We start from the raw sequence: 19404 nt of genomic DNA, 5'->3' as shown, positions 1-19404 counted from the left end.
ACCCGGCCCACCATACACATATAAATACAGGGGGAAAAACAAGATATTTTAACATGAGAATTGACAACGGGTTTCAGAGCAGTCGTTGAGCAGGATAAAAAGTCGAATTTACTGGACTAAACACAGAGGAATGATATAAACGGGGTTTTAAATCAAGGCAACACTGAAGGATCGGTCCAGCCCCGGTACTGGTCCGACTCTCGCTGTCTCTCTGACCGTCGGTGGTGACTCACGGAGCCCGGGCCGTTCACGGAGCATTGCTGACCGGTCAGATATATCTACGGAACGACCGACAGGATTTCAGCATGAAGTTCAAACCGAACCAGACGCGGACTTACGACCGGGAAGGTTTCAAGCGGCGAGCGGCGTGTCTGTGCTTCAGGAACGAACGGGAGGATGAGGTATGGACCCGGGATACCGGTGATGATGCTGTTATGATTAATCAGTGTATTTGACATGCATTGACCCTTTCACTTTACTCCCAGTCAGGATATTTATGAGCATATAGATATATGGAGAGATGTGTGCAGTATAGATATACTACAGACTACTTGATATATAAGAACGGTCGGTCGGTCGGTCGGTCGGTCGGTCGGTCGGTGTCGGTCGGTCGGTTGGTCGGTTGTCCTATGCTAAAAAGCATCAACTATTCCCAGTGCTTGAAGTGGAAGAAAAAAGTGCAGGTACTCTCCTTGCTAGTGTTAAACTTTATTTTTATTTATTTATTTATTTATTTATTTTTGATAAATAAATAATACTGCCAGACTGTTTTTGTTCACAACATATGGTTATGTAAAAAAAAAAAAAAAAAAAAAACTTTTTTTATATGGTTTTATATGGAAGGGCTCTTCAACTACATTCTTGCAGGGGCCAGATTATCCAGATGAAAACTAAACTGGGGCCAAACTATTTTTCTGTATTTATCTTAGATAACACATTTATTGTAACTAACTTGTTAACATGAAAAACAAAACTGTTAATAATATACATTTATTTACATTAAAAGAAGTGTTCATATTTTTAAGGTCTGGCTGAAGAACAAACATGACCTCACACCCTCAACTAACAAATAGGTTTTGATGAACTTTACTTTGAGAGTAAAAACATACAATGTAAGGTCGTTGTTTATGAAAACAGAGGAAGAGTATTTAGATCTGCTAAAGTCTGTATCTTTGACACTATCAACCCACATAAGAGAACAATGGTAGAGGTCGACCGATAGTGGATTTTGCCTATACCGATAACTAAGGTGGAAAAGGCCGATAGTTTTTTTAAAATCAAATATAGAATGATCAAAGATTTCATAGTCTTTCCTTACTATGACGGGCACAGACATTGAGGCTACAAGAGTCCAAAATGAATAAAATCCCAATAATAACCAGAAAAATTCAGATTTGGTACTTAACGTGGGACTTTTGACTATAAACAAGCCCGATATACTCTGGGGCATTTTATTTTGAAAATGATAGAGACTTGCTCCATTACAGTGATCCATGCGTAAGTATTTAACAAATTAAGCTTTTAACAGCTAATACGTTCACCAGATGAAGCGTTTTGTGTGTGTGTGTGTGTGTGTGTGTGTATATATATATATATATATATATACAATTTCACCAGATGAGGTTTTTTTTCTTTTCTTTTTTTTTTTGATTTATTATTTATTTATTTTCCCCCCCCCCTTTTTCTCCCAATTTTGGAATGCCCAATTCCCAATGCGCTCTAAGTCCTCATGGTCGCATAGTGATTCGCCTCAGTCCGGGTGGCGGAGAACGAATCCCAGTTGCCTCCGCGTCTGAGACAGTCAACCCGCACATCTTATCACGTGGCTTGTTGAGCGCGTTGCCACGGAGACATAGCGCGTGTGGAGGCTTCACGCCATCCACCGCGGCAACCACGCTCAATTCACCACGTGCCCCAATGAGAACAAACCACATTATAGCGACCACGAGGAGGTTACCCCATGTGACTCTACCCTCCCTAGCAACCGGGCCAATTTGGTTGCTTAGGAGACCTGGCTGGAGTCACTCAGCACGCCCTGGGATTCGAACTAGCGAACTAGCGAACTCCAGGGGTGGTAGCCCCCTACTTTTGCAATATAGAGCATTTTTACGGAGCCAAGTTTCTGTCATTTCGAAAGAAGAGTCCCCGGTGTATTTCGGGTTTGTTTAAAGTTAAAAGTCCCGCATTATGCACCAAATCTAACAAATTATTGGGATTTTGGCTGTACAATAAACTGCTCATTTTGGAATCTTGTAACCTCAATGTCTGTGCCTGTCATAGTAAGGAAAAACTAAGAAATGTTTTTTCATTCTATATATCAATTTTAAAAACTATCGGCCGATTAATCGGTTATCTGCCTTTCCCACTACCTTAGTTATCGGTATCGGCATAATACACTATCGGTCGGCCTCTAATCACTGCTACACTTTCAGTGTAATCTTGAGCACAAAATCCAATTGATCCTCATTAGCCAAGTCAACTGCATAATAACCCATTAGAAAACTGCATTAAACTCCTGTTTCTTTGCCACTCTGTCTACACATCTATCTATCTATATGTCTGTCTGTGTGTCTGTCTGCTTTGAAACAAATGCACACTACACCAGTGTCACTACATGTAGTCTGGCTTGTCCTGTTAACCGTAATTTACAGGTACTTTAGACTGTTGGTAACTGTGCCTCTGTAGTGCAGTTATGCAATAAAAGCATGTCAGACTGCAGCTCTTTAAACTCCCCCTCCTTCCTGCATGTATACAGCTGTACCAGGTTAGTGTACTTCCAAGAAATGACTGTCATGAAACAACATGCTGTGAATGCAGATCTCCAGGGTTTAACAGCGTATATCACGCCCAGTGACATCTCTTACAAGAATTACACCAAACACTTTGCTATCACATGAACTCGTTTTGAATTTTCTTGTTGTGAGGGTTTTGTTGCTGATTATCTCTTATCAGCAAGGAAAGAATCGCTGTTTCTTTAGGAGGGTTTATGGTGTTTAATGTGCATTCATTTAGGACTATATGTAAGGGATAATCTACAATCAGCTGCTCATTATCAGAAAATAATTACTGTTACGGCGATCTGGACCCTGACACAAAGCAGAGAGGGCTTGTATCAACCTAAAGGGGTTTATTTTGCAATAATGACTGACTGACTGTACATTATACAACTTACACAGCTACAAATTAAATAAGTAAATAAATGGACATTAAATATATTGATCTGAGTTTAAACTATTTTATTATGTGAGAAGAAAGTGATATGAGAGACATGAAACTAGTACGGCTATGTAGGAAATTGGTTGCCTGGGGCAACGGTCAATTATACAGTTTAGCGCTCATTATACAAAAATATTTGACCACAGAATGAGAACATTATTAAGTATCCCAGAGAGCCAGTGACTGACCAGTAAAGTATTGACTTCATTTTGTTAATAATTAATTAGGCTACTTTATAAATTGTAACTGGTAGATATATGAGTGGTAGTGTTTTGTGGAAATATTATTATAGATTAAAGGAATATTCCAGGTTTAATAGCAAGATAAGCTCAATTGACAGCATTTGTGGCATAATATTGATTACCACAAAAAATAATTTCAACTCGTCCTTCATTTATTTGAACAAACAAAGCAAATCAGTTTACATGAGGTTATATAAAAGTGAATTTGGCCAATTTTTGGAGGGTTTAAAGGAAAAATGTGCAGTTATAGTTTTATAAATGCACTTGCAGTAATTTTTCTGTTAAAACTTGTGTATTATTTGAGCTGTAGCGATCAAATTGCTGTTTTTACGGTTGTTTTAGAATTTTCGCGTTTACGGTGTTACGTTGCCATGGCAATGAAGTTGTAAAATTGGATATAACTTTACACAGAAAGTAAGTTAAGCGATTTTATAACACTACACTCATGTTAACACTATGGCTGGGTTTTACTAATTACATTTTATATACTTTTTCATCATTTTGGTCACATTTTGGCTTTTTAAAAATGAACAAATAAATGTATATAGTTAAATAAATAAGATAATATATTTCATATATTATTTTTGTTACATATTTATTGTTAAATTACATAATTTGTACTATTTACAAGTATTTACAGTACATTGATTTGTTGAACACGTGCTAAAACTGGTACTGTCTCTTTAACAAAAAACTGCATTTCTGTAAACAGCGCCTTTAAATGAGCGCATGTTAACTAGAGAGGACTGGAATGGCTTTACCTCATCTGTGCGATGCATGATTGGAATTAAATGTTTTTTGTAGCTGTTTTTGATCAACAACTGACTGTAAAGAACAGAAAGGGTATTTAAAGAGACAGTATTCAATGACAAATGGGTTGCATGGATCTCGTCTTTGGACACACATTACACGGAACAACTTTTACTGTCAACACGCTGTGAAAGGATCTCACTGCTGAACACTTCACGACTAAACTACACAATTACTGGTGAGTGAAATGTAAACATTTACCAGCCAGTTGCCAAATATGTTCACTTTAGTCGCATAGCACGAAATTTGGTTTCAAATGCGAGTGATTTCCTCTTATTGTAGTGGAGGGTTGCGCATTGAGTGAAAGATCGATCTTGGGATTTAAGAATCGATATCGAGATCGTTCAAATGAAGATCACGATGCATCTGAAAAACAATATTTTTACCCACCCCAAGTTAACACTAGAGGTTGACCGATAGTGGATTTTGCCGGTACCAATTACCGAGGTGGTGGGAAAGGCTGATAACCGATTAATCATACGATAGTTTTTAAAATTAATTTATAGAATGTTAAAAATTCTACTTATTCTTTCCATACTTTGACAGACAAAGAGTCCAAATTGAATAAAATCCCAGATGCAGTTTATTGTTTAACCAAAATCCCAACAATAACCAGAAACAAGATTTGATGCATAACGTGGGATTGCTAAATCTCTATAATGTCATCTGAAACCAAAAACTATTGATTTTAAATGATGCTGCTTCCAAGCCGCTACAGCAGGTGTCAGTGTAAGTCAAAGATGACACAAGGAGAAAAGTTACTGAATGCACATTTATACACAAGCCCAAAAATAATACAGATACTCTTATTTTGAAATGATGAAAAAACTATCGACAACTATCGCCATATAACCGATAGTTCCTAAAAGCAACTATCGGCACTGATTAATCTGTAAAACTGATATATCGTTCTACCATTAGGTAACACATATTGTTTATGTCTTGTGGCTATGCTTTTGAAACAGTGAGTGTTTTAACGTTTACGGATTGGCCCCATTCACTTCCATTGTAAGTGCTTCACTGTACCCCAGAGTTTTGCTTTTTTTTTAAAGGAAAACACATAAAAGTCTAAATTATTTTTTGTGGTAATCAACATTATGTCACAAATGCTGTCGATTGATCTTAACTTACACTGGCAGCCAAAAGTTTGGAATAATATACAGATTTTGCTGTTTCGGAAGGAAATTGGTACTTTAATTCACCAAAGTGGCATTCAACTGATCACAAATTATAGTCAGGACATTACTGATGTGAAAAACAGCACCATCACTATTTGAAAAAAGTCATTTTTGATCAAATCTAGACAGCAGCCATCACTCCAACACCTTATCCTTGAGTAATCATGATAAATTGATCATTTGGTACTAGAAAATCACTTGCCATTATATCAAACACAGCTGAAAGATATTTGGTTCATTAAATGAAGCTTAACATTGTCTTTGTGTTTGTTTTTGAGTTGCCACAGTATGCAATAGACTGGCATGTCTTAAGGTCAATATTAGGTCAAAAATGGCAAAAAAAAAAACAGCTTTCTGTAGAAACTCATCAGTCAATCATTGTTTTGAGGAATGAAGGCTATACAATGCTTGAAACTGACAAAAAACTGAAGATTTCATTCAAAGGTGTTCACTACAGTCTTCAAAGACAAAGGACAACTGGCTCTAACAAGGACAGAAAGAGATGTGGAAGACCAGATGTACAACTAAACAAGAGGATAAGTACATCAGAGTCTCTAGTTTGAGAAATAGACGCCTCACATGTCCTCCGCTGACAGCTTCATTGAATTCTACCCGCTCAACACCAGTTTCATGTACAACAGTAAAGAGAAGACTCAGGGGTGCAGGCCTTATGGGAAGAATTGCAAAGAAAAAGCCACTTTTGAAACAGAAAATCTAAAATAAAAGGTTCGAGTGGGCAAAGAAACACAGACATTGAACAACAGATCATTGGAAAAGAGTGTTCTGGATCTTAACCCCATTGAGCTTTTGTGGGATCAGATTGACTGTAAGGTGCGTGAGAAGTGCCCAACAAGACGGCCACATCTATGGCAAGTGCTACAGGAAGTGTGGGGTGAAATGTCACTGAGTATCTGGTCAAACTGACAGCTAGAATGTCAAGGATCTGCAAAGCTGTCATCGCTGCACATGGAGGATTTTTTGATGAGAACTCTTTGAAGTAGTTTAAGAAGTTCTGAACATATTTTTTCAAATTGTAATAGTAATTTTTCACATTATTAATGTCCTCACTATACATTGTGATCAGCTGAATGCCACTTTGGTGAATAAAAGTACCAATTTCTTTCCATAAGAGCAAAATCTGTACATCATTCCAAACTTTTAACCACCAGTGTATAATGAACCTGCTGTTTTCAGAGGTTTCTGCTGTTCTGTTCTGATGATCTTTTTGCTTCTTTGTATCCAAGTAACCAAACAGAAGAATCTAAGTTGTGTAGAGGTATTCCGGGTGTAAATCTGGGCTTGTTTCCGTGCTGCTGTAGTCTTACCCAGCACCCCGTTTGGTGGACTGATCCCAGACCAGCTCCACAAGCATTTTCGGCAATGTGTGCCAAGCGCGGACTGATCCAGAGTCAGTGCATGTCTGTTTAAGTGATTGGGAAATGGCTGCCCTTTGTGTCTGACTGAAAGAGGGCAAGCAGGGGGCCGAGGATCAACGAGCACATTAAATGAAAGCGAGTTTAAATCCATGCCATTCAACAAACGATTCCAAACACCCTCACATCAATCTTCCATCTGTGGAATAGTTCCTGTTTGTGGGTGTTTTACAAAGGATAAATGTTACTGCATTACTACATTCAGCATCATTCTGTGCAGGTGTCTATTTGTAATATTGTCCTGCCATTTTCTGAGAATCTACATCAGCTCCATTATGTTGAGTTATTCATTTGTTGATATTACAAACATAAAGCCGACTGAATTTATAAAATAATGGACCGATTATGTGCCGGTACATAAACATTTTAAAATGTAATCCAGTTCTTCAGTATCAAATCAAAATCAAATCAAATCACTTTATTGTCACACAGCCATATACACAAGTGCAATGGTGTGTGAATTTCTTGGTATATGAAAAACAAATAGATTGTAGGTATTTGTTATGCTGCAGTGATTTCTGAAGCAAAGGTCAGTTATATGACGTTCAGGGCTGTTGTTTATGCATTAAAATGTAAAATCTGTCAAATGCTCAATGTCTTCTGTCATTTGGGAATACACTGATCCTGACAGCTGGAAATGAGGTGCTGTGATCCATTTCGTCATGTCATTTAAGTGCATGGTGATTCACGTTTGTCGCCCACTTTGTTTTAGGTTGCAAACATCCTTGATGCGTCAATATGAGAACATTTGCAACCCATTTTACTTTTGCAATGTGACATATATCTGTGTAGGACTTGATTTGTATCCATCTGGGATTGATTGGATCATGGGGGGTCAATTTTGATTTCATGTTTTGTTTTTCAATTGTTTTGCCCAGCGTTATTCATCTATCATCAGGTTATCTGAGTTAACTTCATCTGGCATCAAAACTCCAAAACAAATATGGCTGATGTTTGAATTATAATGCTATTTCTATAGCAACATGGTAATTGGTTGTAACCCTTCTTTCATAAGTAGGACTTCTTCTGAAAGAAAGAATAGCTTTATTGTTGGGTTTGAGCATAAAGATGCATGGGTGTAATTAGGGGACTGTAAGTTACTGGTTTTGGTCAAGTGGTTCTCAGGAATACTTAAACGTGTATAACAGGTTTTATTGTTATCCAGTTTTCCTAAACAGGGTGGTACCTAATTGTAGAATGACAGGACTACATAGATTGTTGTTTTGTTGATTGTGATGTTTAGATTAAAGTCTATCATGTAAGCAATGAATTACTCGAAAATGAAAATTCTGTTATTATTTACTCAACCTCATGTTGTTCCAAATCTGTATGGCTTTCTTTTTTCCATGGAACACAAAAGAAGATTTTAGGGAAAATATTTACTCTCATTCACCATTCACTTGCGTTGAATGGACAAAAGATGGTGTCTGAGGCTGTCATTCCACTTGACACAGGTTTTGAACAGCATCAAGTCGAGTAAATGATGACAGAGTTTTTAATTTTGGGTGAAGTTTCCCCTATAGACTGCTCCTGGTTCTCCGTGAAATACCAAAACTGGCCTAACGTGTTTGAAGAATACATCTGTGTTCCAGAAGAACTGGGACAATGCTGCATGTCAACAGTAGATCTGAGTGTGTTCTGTACAAACATCTTGAGATGCCACAAATAGAGTCAAACAGTAATGTGTGTACCATCTAGCTTTCCATTATCTAACACACACATGCACACTGTGGCAGTGAATCTATCACCTCTCTTTTGAGGAGGTGAGCACTGTGAGCTATGCGGCACATCGTAAAAATAACCACACTGGACCTCCGTCTGGCCCAGAACATGGCAGGTGACCGCGAGTGTCATGAATCTGACAGGCGCACGTGATGTCACTGCCATCAGTCCCACAATCCTCTTACTGCAGCAGACACCTGAAGGCCGATCAGCAGCTGGAGGATTAGCCAATCACAGGTCACGGAGCCATACCGCCGTTACGAGTGCAATTTCGCCCATCTGTCCAAAGTCACTCACTCACTCACACACACACACACACACACACACACACACACACACTGAAGGACAAAGGAAGTAAGTCTGTGCACTCTGAGTCTGCTGTAACACATTTTGCTTTCTACCTCTGGAACACCATCTCTAACACCCTGTCTACACCGGATGCGTCTGTTGATGCGACTTGACTGGTTTAATGGGTATAAAACCAATATCATAATTTATTTTCAATCCAAATCCATTGGTAAAAAGTAGATTTTTATTATAGAATTATAACTGGGTGTAGATATGGTTAGAAACAAAAGATTATTAAAATTACGGATGCATCTAGTGTAGACACCATCATTGATTATAAAGGGAGTAATTTGCGTGTATGCATTTGAGCCTTAAAATTATCAGTGTTTGCAAGGCAGCACAACGTATTCCTCCAGTTTTCTTGTTGAGGCTTGTTTTAACCTCTAACCATAAGTACACTCAATAAAGTCATTTTAAGATTTATGCAAATACATTTTATAACAAAATTCCATCAAATTGAATTGAGTAATCTTTAATAAAATAAAATAAATACATATTTTCAGGTTTATAAATTTTTCTTAAACATTAAAAAATTTAATTTGATGGAATTTTGTTCTGAAATTCAAATGTCCAGTCACAAATGACTGTGTGTACGTCCCCTAAACTTACCTCACACTTTAAGGATTCTTTTTCTGCCCCACAAGCGCCAGTATTTCCTTCAGGCAATGCACATTTTTAACTTTGTCTTTGGATAGCATCAAGTGGCATGCTGTGAACAACCACAGTAATACTATGGTAATGGGCTGTGCTGTTAATGTGAGACCATTCTCTGAGTGAAGCGGTTCTGCTCTGTGTTCTGCAGGTTTTGTTGGTCAGCAGCAGTCGGAACCCGGACCAGTGGATCGTTCCCGGTGGTGGAATGGAGCCAGAGGAGGAGCCGTGTGGAGCTGCGGTACGAGAGGTGTTTGAAGAGGTGAGTCATCCAAACATGCCACCAACCATCACCATCATGATAATTAATGTAGTTTTACTATCTGTTTCTGCTCCACGTCATATTAGATTATGATGTGGGCTTGGTTAGTGACTGGCAGATAAATGGCTTGAGGCTGATATTTGGAGTCAGATTGGTCTCAGATGTCTGGTTAAGGAATTTTGAGTTATTTGACCCACTTTTTGGAATCTCATGGCAATAAGTGCAGAAGTTTGAACATTTGATCCTTATCTCTCTCCCTCAGGCTGGAGTGAAGGGCAAACTGGGCCGTTTGCTCGGTGTGTTCGAGGTAAGTCTGTAATCTCTTCATTTTTATTCCGCTAGTCTTCATTCATTCTGTGGTGTAGCGATTACAATCCCTCCTACTGAAATGCTTCATTTCTCAACAACAGCAGAACCAGGACCGCAAACACAGGACATATGTGTATGTGCTAACAGTGACGGAAACACTGGACGCCTGGGAGGACTCTGTCAATATTGGTGAGTCTGTGTGTGTGTGTGTGTGTGTGCGTGTGTGTGTTGGATCAGCCAGGTATTCTGCTCTTAGGGTCAACTGATTTCTCAACTATTTCTTGACTGCACCAATAGTGCTCTCACTCACACACTCATCACACAAAAGACCCCATGAAATTACCAGAAAAGTGCATTTTTCCCCCATTATTAATGTATATCCAATTGAAACAAGATGTTTGGGGTGGACATTTCAAAAGAATCCTTTGTTCATCCATGTTTTAAAAGAAATGTCCTTTTTTAACCTCTTCAACTCTGCGGACCTGGTACCGGGTCTGTGGGCGGGGCCAGGAGCGTGTAATACATTTATGATTACAAAATAAAAGTCCCTTGATACTAGGGATGTGTTCAGATACTCTAATAATGGAGTACTTGTTCTGCATGAGTCGGGTATTAAAAACACTACTCGAATATTGCAAATTGATTTTACTTTGCACATTTGCTTGCCATGAGCAAAATCTTGCAGTTACAGTTGAGTCCACTGGGGGGTGCTGTGGACGTATGATGTCGAGGTTTTGGATGAGAGAAGAAGATATAATGGCGTATGTGCTTTTGAAAGCAAGGCCAGGTGTGACAATACTTTTAATATTTTGATTCTGATTGAATTCTATTCTATTGGTATTTGGTTCTTGACCGAAAAAAATCCAAAGCAGTACGAGGAACTTGGAGGCTTATGAGACCAGTTTGTGTGGATGTGCATTTAATCTCTAAACACCAAAAAAGTGCATTTTATAAAAAGCCAACTTTCACCACTTGTTTTTCTGAATAATAACAAATGAAATGATGAAAATCTGATAGCCTTTATTTAGGCTCAAGTGTTTATATGTGTCTATTACCTTTATGCCTTCAGTATTGGTTTCTATGTAAGCTCTGGGTGAGTGTAAATGTTCTTTACTCTTACATTTAAATATTTGTATATTTTTATTCATGCATATTGTTCATTTAAAAAAACTTTCCCCAAAGAAAGGCATAGTTTGTTGAAGATATCTTATTTTGAAACCATTCTTGGTAATGTTTGTGGATAAAACAAAGTATACTGTACTGAGTTTAACCCTTGTGCGTCAATAAAAAAAGTTACTCGGAGGTCCTTAGAGGACAAAAATGTCAAGAAACTGCCATAAAATATTATATATTAATATTATTTTCCTCTTTCACTGACTTAGATTTTTTAACCAACATCAGTCCTGATCATAACTACCAAATATTCATTCATTTTCAGGATTTTAACCCTTTAAATACAAGTTTGTTTATATAATGCCACTGTTGTTTTTTACACACACACACATTTCTCAATACACACATATAAAACACACTCTGACATCCATACCAACACACACACATTTTTAGCTGCATCATTTATTCAGTTGGCCTGCAGTGCTCTATAATACAGCAAACAGAAAATAGGGAAAAAGCTTGTATTTGCTCCATAGGCTAAACATGAGAAAAATGGCGCCATCTGGTGGAAAATATGAAACATGTAAATTTTGAAGCCAGGCCTCCGGAATGAAAGCATAATATCATAGAATTCATGATTTTATGCTTTAATGGCACTGGGATCAAATATTGCAGTTTTAATGGGTTTCAATGGGAACATTTTTGTCCTGAAGGTCCTGAGTGTAACTATTTTGTGTACACAGTGTATTATAGATGTATTATAGGAACTGAGGTTGAAATATCAAAATTCCCCAAAAAATACACAACTTTGGCAACATTTATGCCGTTGGCATTAACACAGCCAAAATGATCAGAAAAAACTAAAATGAAAAAGACAGAAATGTCCCGAAGGGTTAAACAAGGGTTAAACATATTTTAATTTATTAAGTAATTGATTACTCGTTTTTTGTGGGTTTGAGTTCTCGACAACAAAAATACTTGAAAATGCCTATCCCTACTGGATAAATCATGTGGTACCATTTGAAAGTGTAGAATCTGAACTTTTCATACAATGCAGTCACTTTTGCATTTATGTTACATAAAATAACAGGCAAGGGTATAGGTTTGGTTTGAAAGCTGGAAGGGACATATAGAAAGGATAATATTCAAAATATTGGAATGAAGTAAATGTGAGAAATTCAGTCTGGTAATGTAGGCAAAATAACATTATTACCTTATATAACAAGTATCATTTCTTATGTCTCTACCCCACCATATTAAATATTACCTTTGTTTTTTAAAGAATTTCTAATGAATAAACAAATGAAGAACTGACCATTAGGGCTGCACAGTTTGGAGGAAAAATACGATAAACTTGGATAATATGCAGCGATATGTGATGCGATAAACCGAAGATTAATGGGTCAAAATAAAATGTTATCTTTTTCAAGAAGATTTACCTCGAGAAAATAATATCCAAGGGACATAAAGTGATATTCTGTATATGCATTATCCACTATTAAACAAATGGAAATCTAAACAAAGGCAAAATTAACAAATTAGGCAACATGTGCAAAATGACATCACAAAATAAACAAGTTATGAGGAGAATGAAACATTGACATTTTCCCCACTTTCTGCTTTCCAACTCCCCTCACTCCCACATAATCTTTTCCCATATTGCTTATTTATCTGAAAAAGTGGGCCGCGTGAACAAAGTGGACTTTAGCCTACAATTAATAACTTATTTTTATATCACAAATGTCAAATCATTATTTTCTAATCCTGATGCTTTTCTCTAATGTGCAAAATAAAACAGTTATCAGGAGTTATACCAGCATCTTAAAATCCTGCACCTCTGACACAATCGTTCAAATTTTAAGGTGTCTTCCTCAAGAGGGCACTTACAGGCCGAAAAAGCAGAATCCTCCACTGGGCTGCATGCAGCTTCAGAAGAGTAGAACAATAATTTGGGAAATATTTGACGAAAGTCTATGCACTCTAAAAATACATTAGTTGTCTATGGACGAGTGCATGTGTGAGTGCTCATCTGTGTTAGAGCGCCACCTATATTTCAGATCTGTACATTTTTGATGGAAGTTGATAGAAGAAAAGTTATTTTTCTAATACTTTCTGCCATCTAGTTGAATGAAATAAGACTTTTTGCAGAGAGCAAACAGAACCAGAATTACATGCTTATAAATTTAGGACAACAACAACAAAAAAACATGTGTTTTTTTTATAATTTTCATCATAAGACTGTTAACATAAACAGTATTATTGTTATTAATAAATGGTTGGATTTTTTTTTTTGTATCATTTGGGGGGTTTTCTGTAAAATGTGACCACATTTTTGCATTTAGTCCACTGTATGTGTAAGGTGAGCATTTAAATGTTGGCGTGAAAGGACGTTCTCATGCTAGAGAGAATTTGTGTGGACAAAAATCTGTGTAGCGTAAAATGAGCCATCAATATTAATGGAAGAAAGAGACTACATTTTTACTTAAGCTGGCTCCATACTAGCAGACTCAGAATAACTTGATTTGGGTGGGGGGTGTCACACTTAGTGACTGTTTTTGCTGATCTTGCCCTTCTAGTCAGTGAGCCTGTCACACTTACCGATTTAAAACGGAGGGAAGGTGTCGCACTTAACGACTGCCTTTGACTTTTAACAACGCTTTACTGTCCCGCCCCATTTTCACAGCCAGTCAACCTGAAGCTTTTGAATACACAGGTATTTTTCAATATTACTCTAAGAGTCTGCAGCATCTGCTATGTTTGGTTGTTTGTTAAAGACATGTCGTATTGAGAACGCATAGCAAAAAGATATTGCATCCTTTTCTTTCACACATTTATTGTCACATTGTGCAAAGAGCTGGGCAACAAACGTGTGTCATTTGGTAGAAAGTGAACTATTCAAAAGTATATTAAAGCACCATAAACTAAAATAAAAAAGTACAAACTTGTAAGGTATGCATATTTATACATAATGTTATATAAATGTAGACTACAATATATTTATATTCTAAATCTGTGTACAAATATAAAGCTTATGTTTACATTATATAAAATAATATAAGACCCAAGTAGTAAATGTAAAAGGTTTTACACATTTATAAAGATCTGGGCAGCGGAAATGTTTTTCTTTTAATAGTCTGTCATGATATGACCAGTGCTTGAAGTGGAAGAAAACAAGTTCAGGTACTCTCCTTGTAAAACTGAAAAAAAAAAAAAAAAAAAGAGCATTATGTCTGTTTTTGTTTTTATTTTTTGTCCTCCCATTCAATGAGGCCAAATTAGCCTTTTCTTGTCCTGCACACATGAATTTGCACACCGGAGCCAGATACTTGTGCATATATAATCATTAGAAACAGATTTGATGATGTTCATGATTGTAAACGCAGACACACATCTGTATATAGAACCAAACACAATCAGGATATATGCATGTATGACAGTTCAGCTTCACATAATCGTTTTACAAAGACTACAGTAAAGAGTGGAGAACAAAAAGCATGACATCACTTCTGTAACAGCTTTTACATTTTGTCTGTAGTTTTGACTGCACCCATTGACTGCATACACATTTGATTAAGACATGATAAAATGTGCTCACCCAAAAAGCACTTGTAGAACGCATGTCCACATCTAGCTTTCAGTGAGTAAAGAAATGCATCCAATAAAAAGACTGTTATGGCTCATTTTAGTGCAAGAAAATCTTTTGGTGACAGAATCTGAGTGCAGTGAAAACATTCACATCAGCTTGAAATCTTGTCCATTCTTCAGTAAAAGAAGAAGCTCATTGGTCACTTGATGAGAACACAAGACCCCGCCTCAGTGACAGAATGATTTTTTCAAACAAAATGGATGTGTTTTTTCAGTCTTTGAAGCTATTAACTCAGCAGGAAGTCTCGACAGTCAAGTGATTAACATCTCCCGCTGAGAGACACTAATGTGCGCTCTGTCTCCCTCTTCCTGGCCGGTGATTATGTTAATGAAGCTAAAACCTGAAAATCATTGGAAAAATCAGCTAGTGAGATGCTGCCTTTAACTAGACTGTAAATTAAACTTTTATAAGTAATCTAGTATACAGATTGCTTAAAAGTGAACAAACATGGAGTAAAAGCCACAAAACTCTAATTTGGATTTCATTAGTTCTTTACATTTTTTAAAAAATCCTTAACTTTTTGGTTATTTCCAAGTTTAAATGGAAAAAAAGCCTACAGTTGAAGTCAGAAGTTTACATACAGCTTAGCCAAATACATTTAAACTCAGTTTTTCACAATTCCTGACATTTAATTGTGGAAAACATTCCCTGTCTTAGGTCAGTTAGGATCACTACTTTATTTTAAGAATGTGAAATGTCAGAATAATAGTAGAGAGAATTATTTATTTCAGCTTTTATTTCTTTCATCACATTCCCAGTGGGTCAGAACTTTACATACACTTTGTTAGTATTTGGTAGCATTGCCTTTAAATTGTTTAACTTGGGTCAAACATTTTGGGTAGCCTTCCACAAGCTCCTCACAATAAGTTGCTGGAATTTTGGCCCATTCCTCCAGTCAGAACTGGTGTAACTGAGTCAGGTTTGTAGGCCTCCTTGCTCCACACACTTTCTCAGTTCTGCCCACAAATTTTCTATTGGGCTGAGGTCAGGACTTGGTGATGGCCACTCCAATACCTTGACTTTGTTGTCCTTAAGCCATTTTCCCACAACTTTGGAGGTATGCTTGGGGTCATTGTCCATTTGGAAGACCCACAACATGATGCTGCCACCCCCATGCTTCATGGTTGGGATGGTGTTCTTCGGCTTGCAAGCCTCACCCTTTTTCCTCCAAACATAACGATGGTCATTATGGCCAAACGGTTCGGTATTTGTTTCATCAGACCAGAGGACATTTCTCCAAAAAGTAAGATCTTTGTCACCATGTGCACTTGCAAACTGTAGTCTGGCTTTTATATGGCAGTTTTGGAGCAGTGGCTTCTTCTTTGCTGAGCAGCCTTTCAGGTTATGTCGATATAGGACTCGTTTTACTGTAGATATAGATACTTGTCTACCTGTTTCCTCCAGCATCTTCACAAGGTCCTTTGCTGTTGTTCTGGGATTGATTTGCACTTTTCGCATCAAACTACGTTCATCTCTAGGAGACAGAATGCGTCTCCTTCCTGAGCGGTATGATGGCTGCGTGGTCCCATGGTGTTTATACTTGTGTACTATTGTTTGTACAAATGAACGTGGTACCTTCAGGTGTTTGGAAATTGCTCCAAAGGATGAACCAGACTTGTGGAGGTCCACAATTTTCTTTTCTGAGGTCTTGGCTGATTTCTTTTGATTTTCCCATGATGTCAAGCAAAGAGGCACTGAGTTTGAAGGTAGGCCTTAAAATACATCCACAGGTACACCTCCAATTCAGTACACCTCCTATCAGAAGCTAATTGTCTAAAGGCTTGACATCATTTTCTGGAATTTTCCAAGCTGCTTAAAGGCACAGTTAACTTAGTGTATGTAAACTTCTGACCCACTGGAATTGTGATATAGTCAATTAAAAGTGAAACAATCTGTCTGTAAACAATTGTTGGAAAAATTACTTGTGTCATGCACAAAGTAGATGTCCTAAATGACTTGCCAAAACTATAGTTTGCCAATATGAAATCTGTGGAGTGGTTATAAAATGAGTTTTAATGACTTCAACCTAAGTGTATGTAAACTTCTGACTTCAACTGTATTTCCAATGTGGTCTCAGACATTTGGATCCCACTGTATTTGAAACTAATGTTTGTGATATATTTTTGGCTCTGTAGGTCGCAAGCGGGAGTGGTTTACTGTTGATGAGGCCATAAGAGTTCTGCAGAGCCACAAACCCGTTCACGCCGAGTACCTGAGACGCCTTCAGATCAGTTGCCCACGAACCAACAACGGCAACCTGCTCCTGCCTCAAACATCTCCAAACAACCTCACACCACTCTACAGCGCACATGCATCAGCTGCACGCAGATAGGACACACACACACACACACACCTCACTCCCGGTGGCTGACCTCCATTGAATGGACAGTCATGCAAGAACCACTAACACACACATCTCCAGAGCATTTCTGTGTTGCCATGGAGATGACCCTGACAACACTTCTTAGGCACCTTGGGGACGTTCTTTAGAGGGACAAACCAAAGTCGTTACTTTGGACTTTTTTTGGTGAATGCCTTAATGATTTTTTTAACAAAGTTGGTTTTGAAACTGTTACTGTTGTCCGATTGGTTTTATTTGATGTAATTTAATGATAATTATTGACCAGCTTAACATACAAGTCACATGGAAGTGCGCTTCTAATATTCTCTCACCTCCTAATATCTTGGCATTCTTGGCTTGTGATGTTGGGAATGTCATTTTCATTTCATTCAGCATTTTACCTCATTGATTTCACTCTGTTAGCGCAGTAATGACTCCAAACCTTCATCTAAGACCCATGAGCCAATCAAACGAGCCCTTTAAATGAGCCCTAACCTCACTGCTGCTCCTGACAGGATAACAGATTTCCCCAACCATCAGACATTCCGACTGACAAGATTGAGATTTTAGGGAATTAGTTGTGGGCAGGTGGGGTGTAATCTGGGCACAGTTTGAAGTATGTTCTCATTTTATGCTCTGATTAACAAAAAAAGTTTGTAAATATACTAAAAGACTGAATATGACAAATAATGTGTCTTGGTTTTTAACTACAATTGCAAATGTATTAACTTTTCTGCTCTTAACAGTTTCTATGAGGTCTTTGTTTAGATCATTTTTTGAAAGAACAGAACTGTGAATTTTGTCTGAGAAAAGAAAATGATGTTAACAGGTGAATCTCAGGAAACCTGTCAAGAACACGTGCATGTCATATTTCACATCAAGATTTTAAAAAAAGAACAAAAATATATGTATTTTGGAAATTAAGCATATATTTGGCATTATTTTATTGTCAAACACATTTCCCACCCAATTTGTCATTATTGTAATAGGTACACATATTATTATTATTATTATTATTTATTTATTTATTTAGCATTACAATGCAAAATAAATATATAAAATATATATATATATATATATATATATATATATATATATATATATATATATATATATATATATATATATATATATATATTATATTGTTTTATTTATTTACATTTTTTTGCATTACAATAATGACAAATTGGGCGTAAAATGTGTTGAAAATAAAATATAAAAAAATCTTAATGGTCCCAATAATATGCTTCATTTCATATATATATATATATATATATATATATATATATATATATATATATATGTATGTCAACTTTTTTTTCCTTTAGATTTTGTGGTGAAATGTGACCTGGACATGTATTCTTGAAATTCACCCTAATTGAGTTTTTGGCACCAGCGAAGCCTTTTTCCTCCTTATAACTTTAAAAATGCATTGTATTGTCAATTTGTGTCCAAACACTGATGAACATGGTAGAAGTTGATCTGAATCCACTTCTACACTCAATGAAACTGTTTGTATTGGGTGAGTGAGCTGTTCTCAGATCAGTATGAGATGCTTTCTGCTGGAATCTCACTCAAACACACTGAAATGTAACACGTCACTCCTACGCTGTTTGTAGGTTTCGACCAGTCAAGCATCATCTGACCGTGCTTGTGTATGTTTGGCATGCTCTGTGCCAGTCTGTCATTTGGGTGAGTCTTTAGAGCTGTTGTGCAAATGACACTTTTCTTTAGATTACACGAGATGGCAGTGTGATGTGTCAAAGGCAAAACTAAACTAAAAACTACACTAACTAAAAATGTACATTTTATAGAAAAAAAATGGACTCCATTGTCTGTAATAGAACAAGAACAGGAGTGTTATCTTCACACAAAATGCACTGTCTGATATTTTGGGTATTCACAATGAATTCTTCTGATATTGTTAGCTGTAAACTGTGAACTGCATAAAGGCCTGGACATTGTTATGGTTTTGATAGATTAACTCTAACCTGACCGAAGATGCCAATGGGTCCACAGTGTATGTTTACTGTAATCTGTACAGATGTTAATAATGGAGATTTTTATTTGCCAATAAAGATTGTATCACATTAAGAAGGAACCTTGAGAATCCTTTCATTTAAAAAAAATAAA

General features: G+C 37.0%; 1 protein-coding gene across 1 annotated transcript; it reads left to right on the top strand.

Annotated features, from left to right (window-relative positions):
• On the top strand, window positions 1–18198 carry LOC127436977 (diphosphoinositol polyphosphate phosphohydrolase 3-beta-like). The gene is made up of 5 exons (XM_051691529.1): window positions 1–401; window positions 9752–9862; window positions 10125–10169; window positions 10273–10360; window positions 17066–18198. Exons 1-5 carry the CDS (start codon window positions 306–308, stop codon window positions 17260–17262), a joined length of 537 nt encoding a protein of 178 aa, XP_051547489.1. The 5' UTR covers window positions 1–305; the 3' UTR covers window positions 17263–18198.
• The last annotated feature ends 1206 nt before the right edge of the window (window positions 18199–19404 follow it).

Source organism: Myxocyprinus asiaticus, chromosome 47 (assembly GCF_019703515.2).
Source record: "Myxocyprinus asiaticus isolate MX2 ecotype Aquarium Trade chromosome 47, UBuf_Myxa_2, whole genome shotgun sequence".
In the NCBI taxonomy this organism is placed as follows: domain Eukaryota; kingdom Metazoa; phylum Chordata; class Actinopteri; order Cypriniformes; family Catostomidae; genus Myxocyprinus; species Myxocyprinus asiaticus.
This window is presented reverse-complemented; position numbering and strand designations above follow the sequence as displayed.

Coding starts and splice junctions, on each gene's coding strand:
- LOC127436977 (XM_051691529.1), top strand. CDS start 306: ATGAAGTTCAAACCGAACCAGACGCGGACTTACGACCGGGAAGGTTTC. Junction 10,170..10,272: donor GTTTGCTCGGTGTGTTCGAG/GTAAGTCTGTAA, acceptor TCTCAACAACAG/CAGAACCAGGACCGCAAACA. Junction 10,361..17,065: donor GGAGGACTCTGTCAATATTG/GTGAGTCTGTGT, acceptor TTGGCTCTGTAG/GTCGCAAGCGGGAGTGGTTT.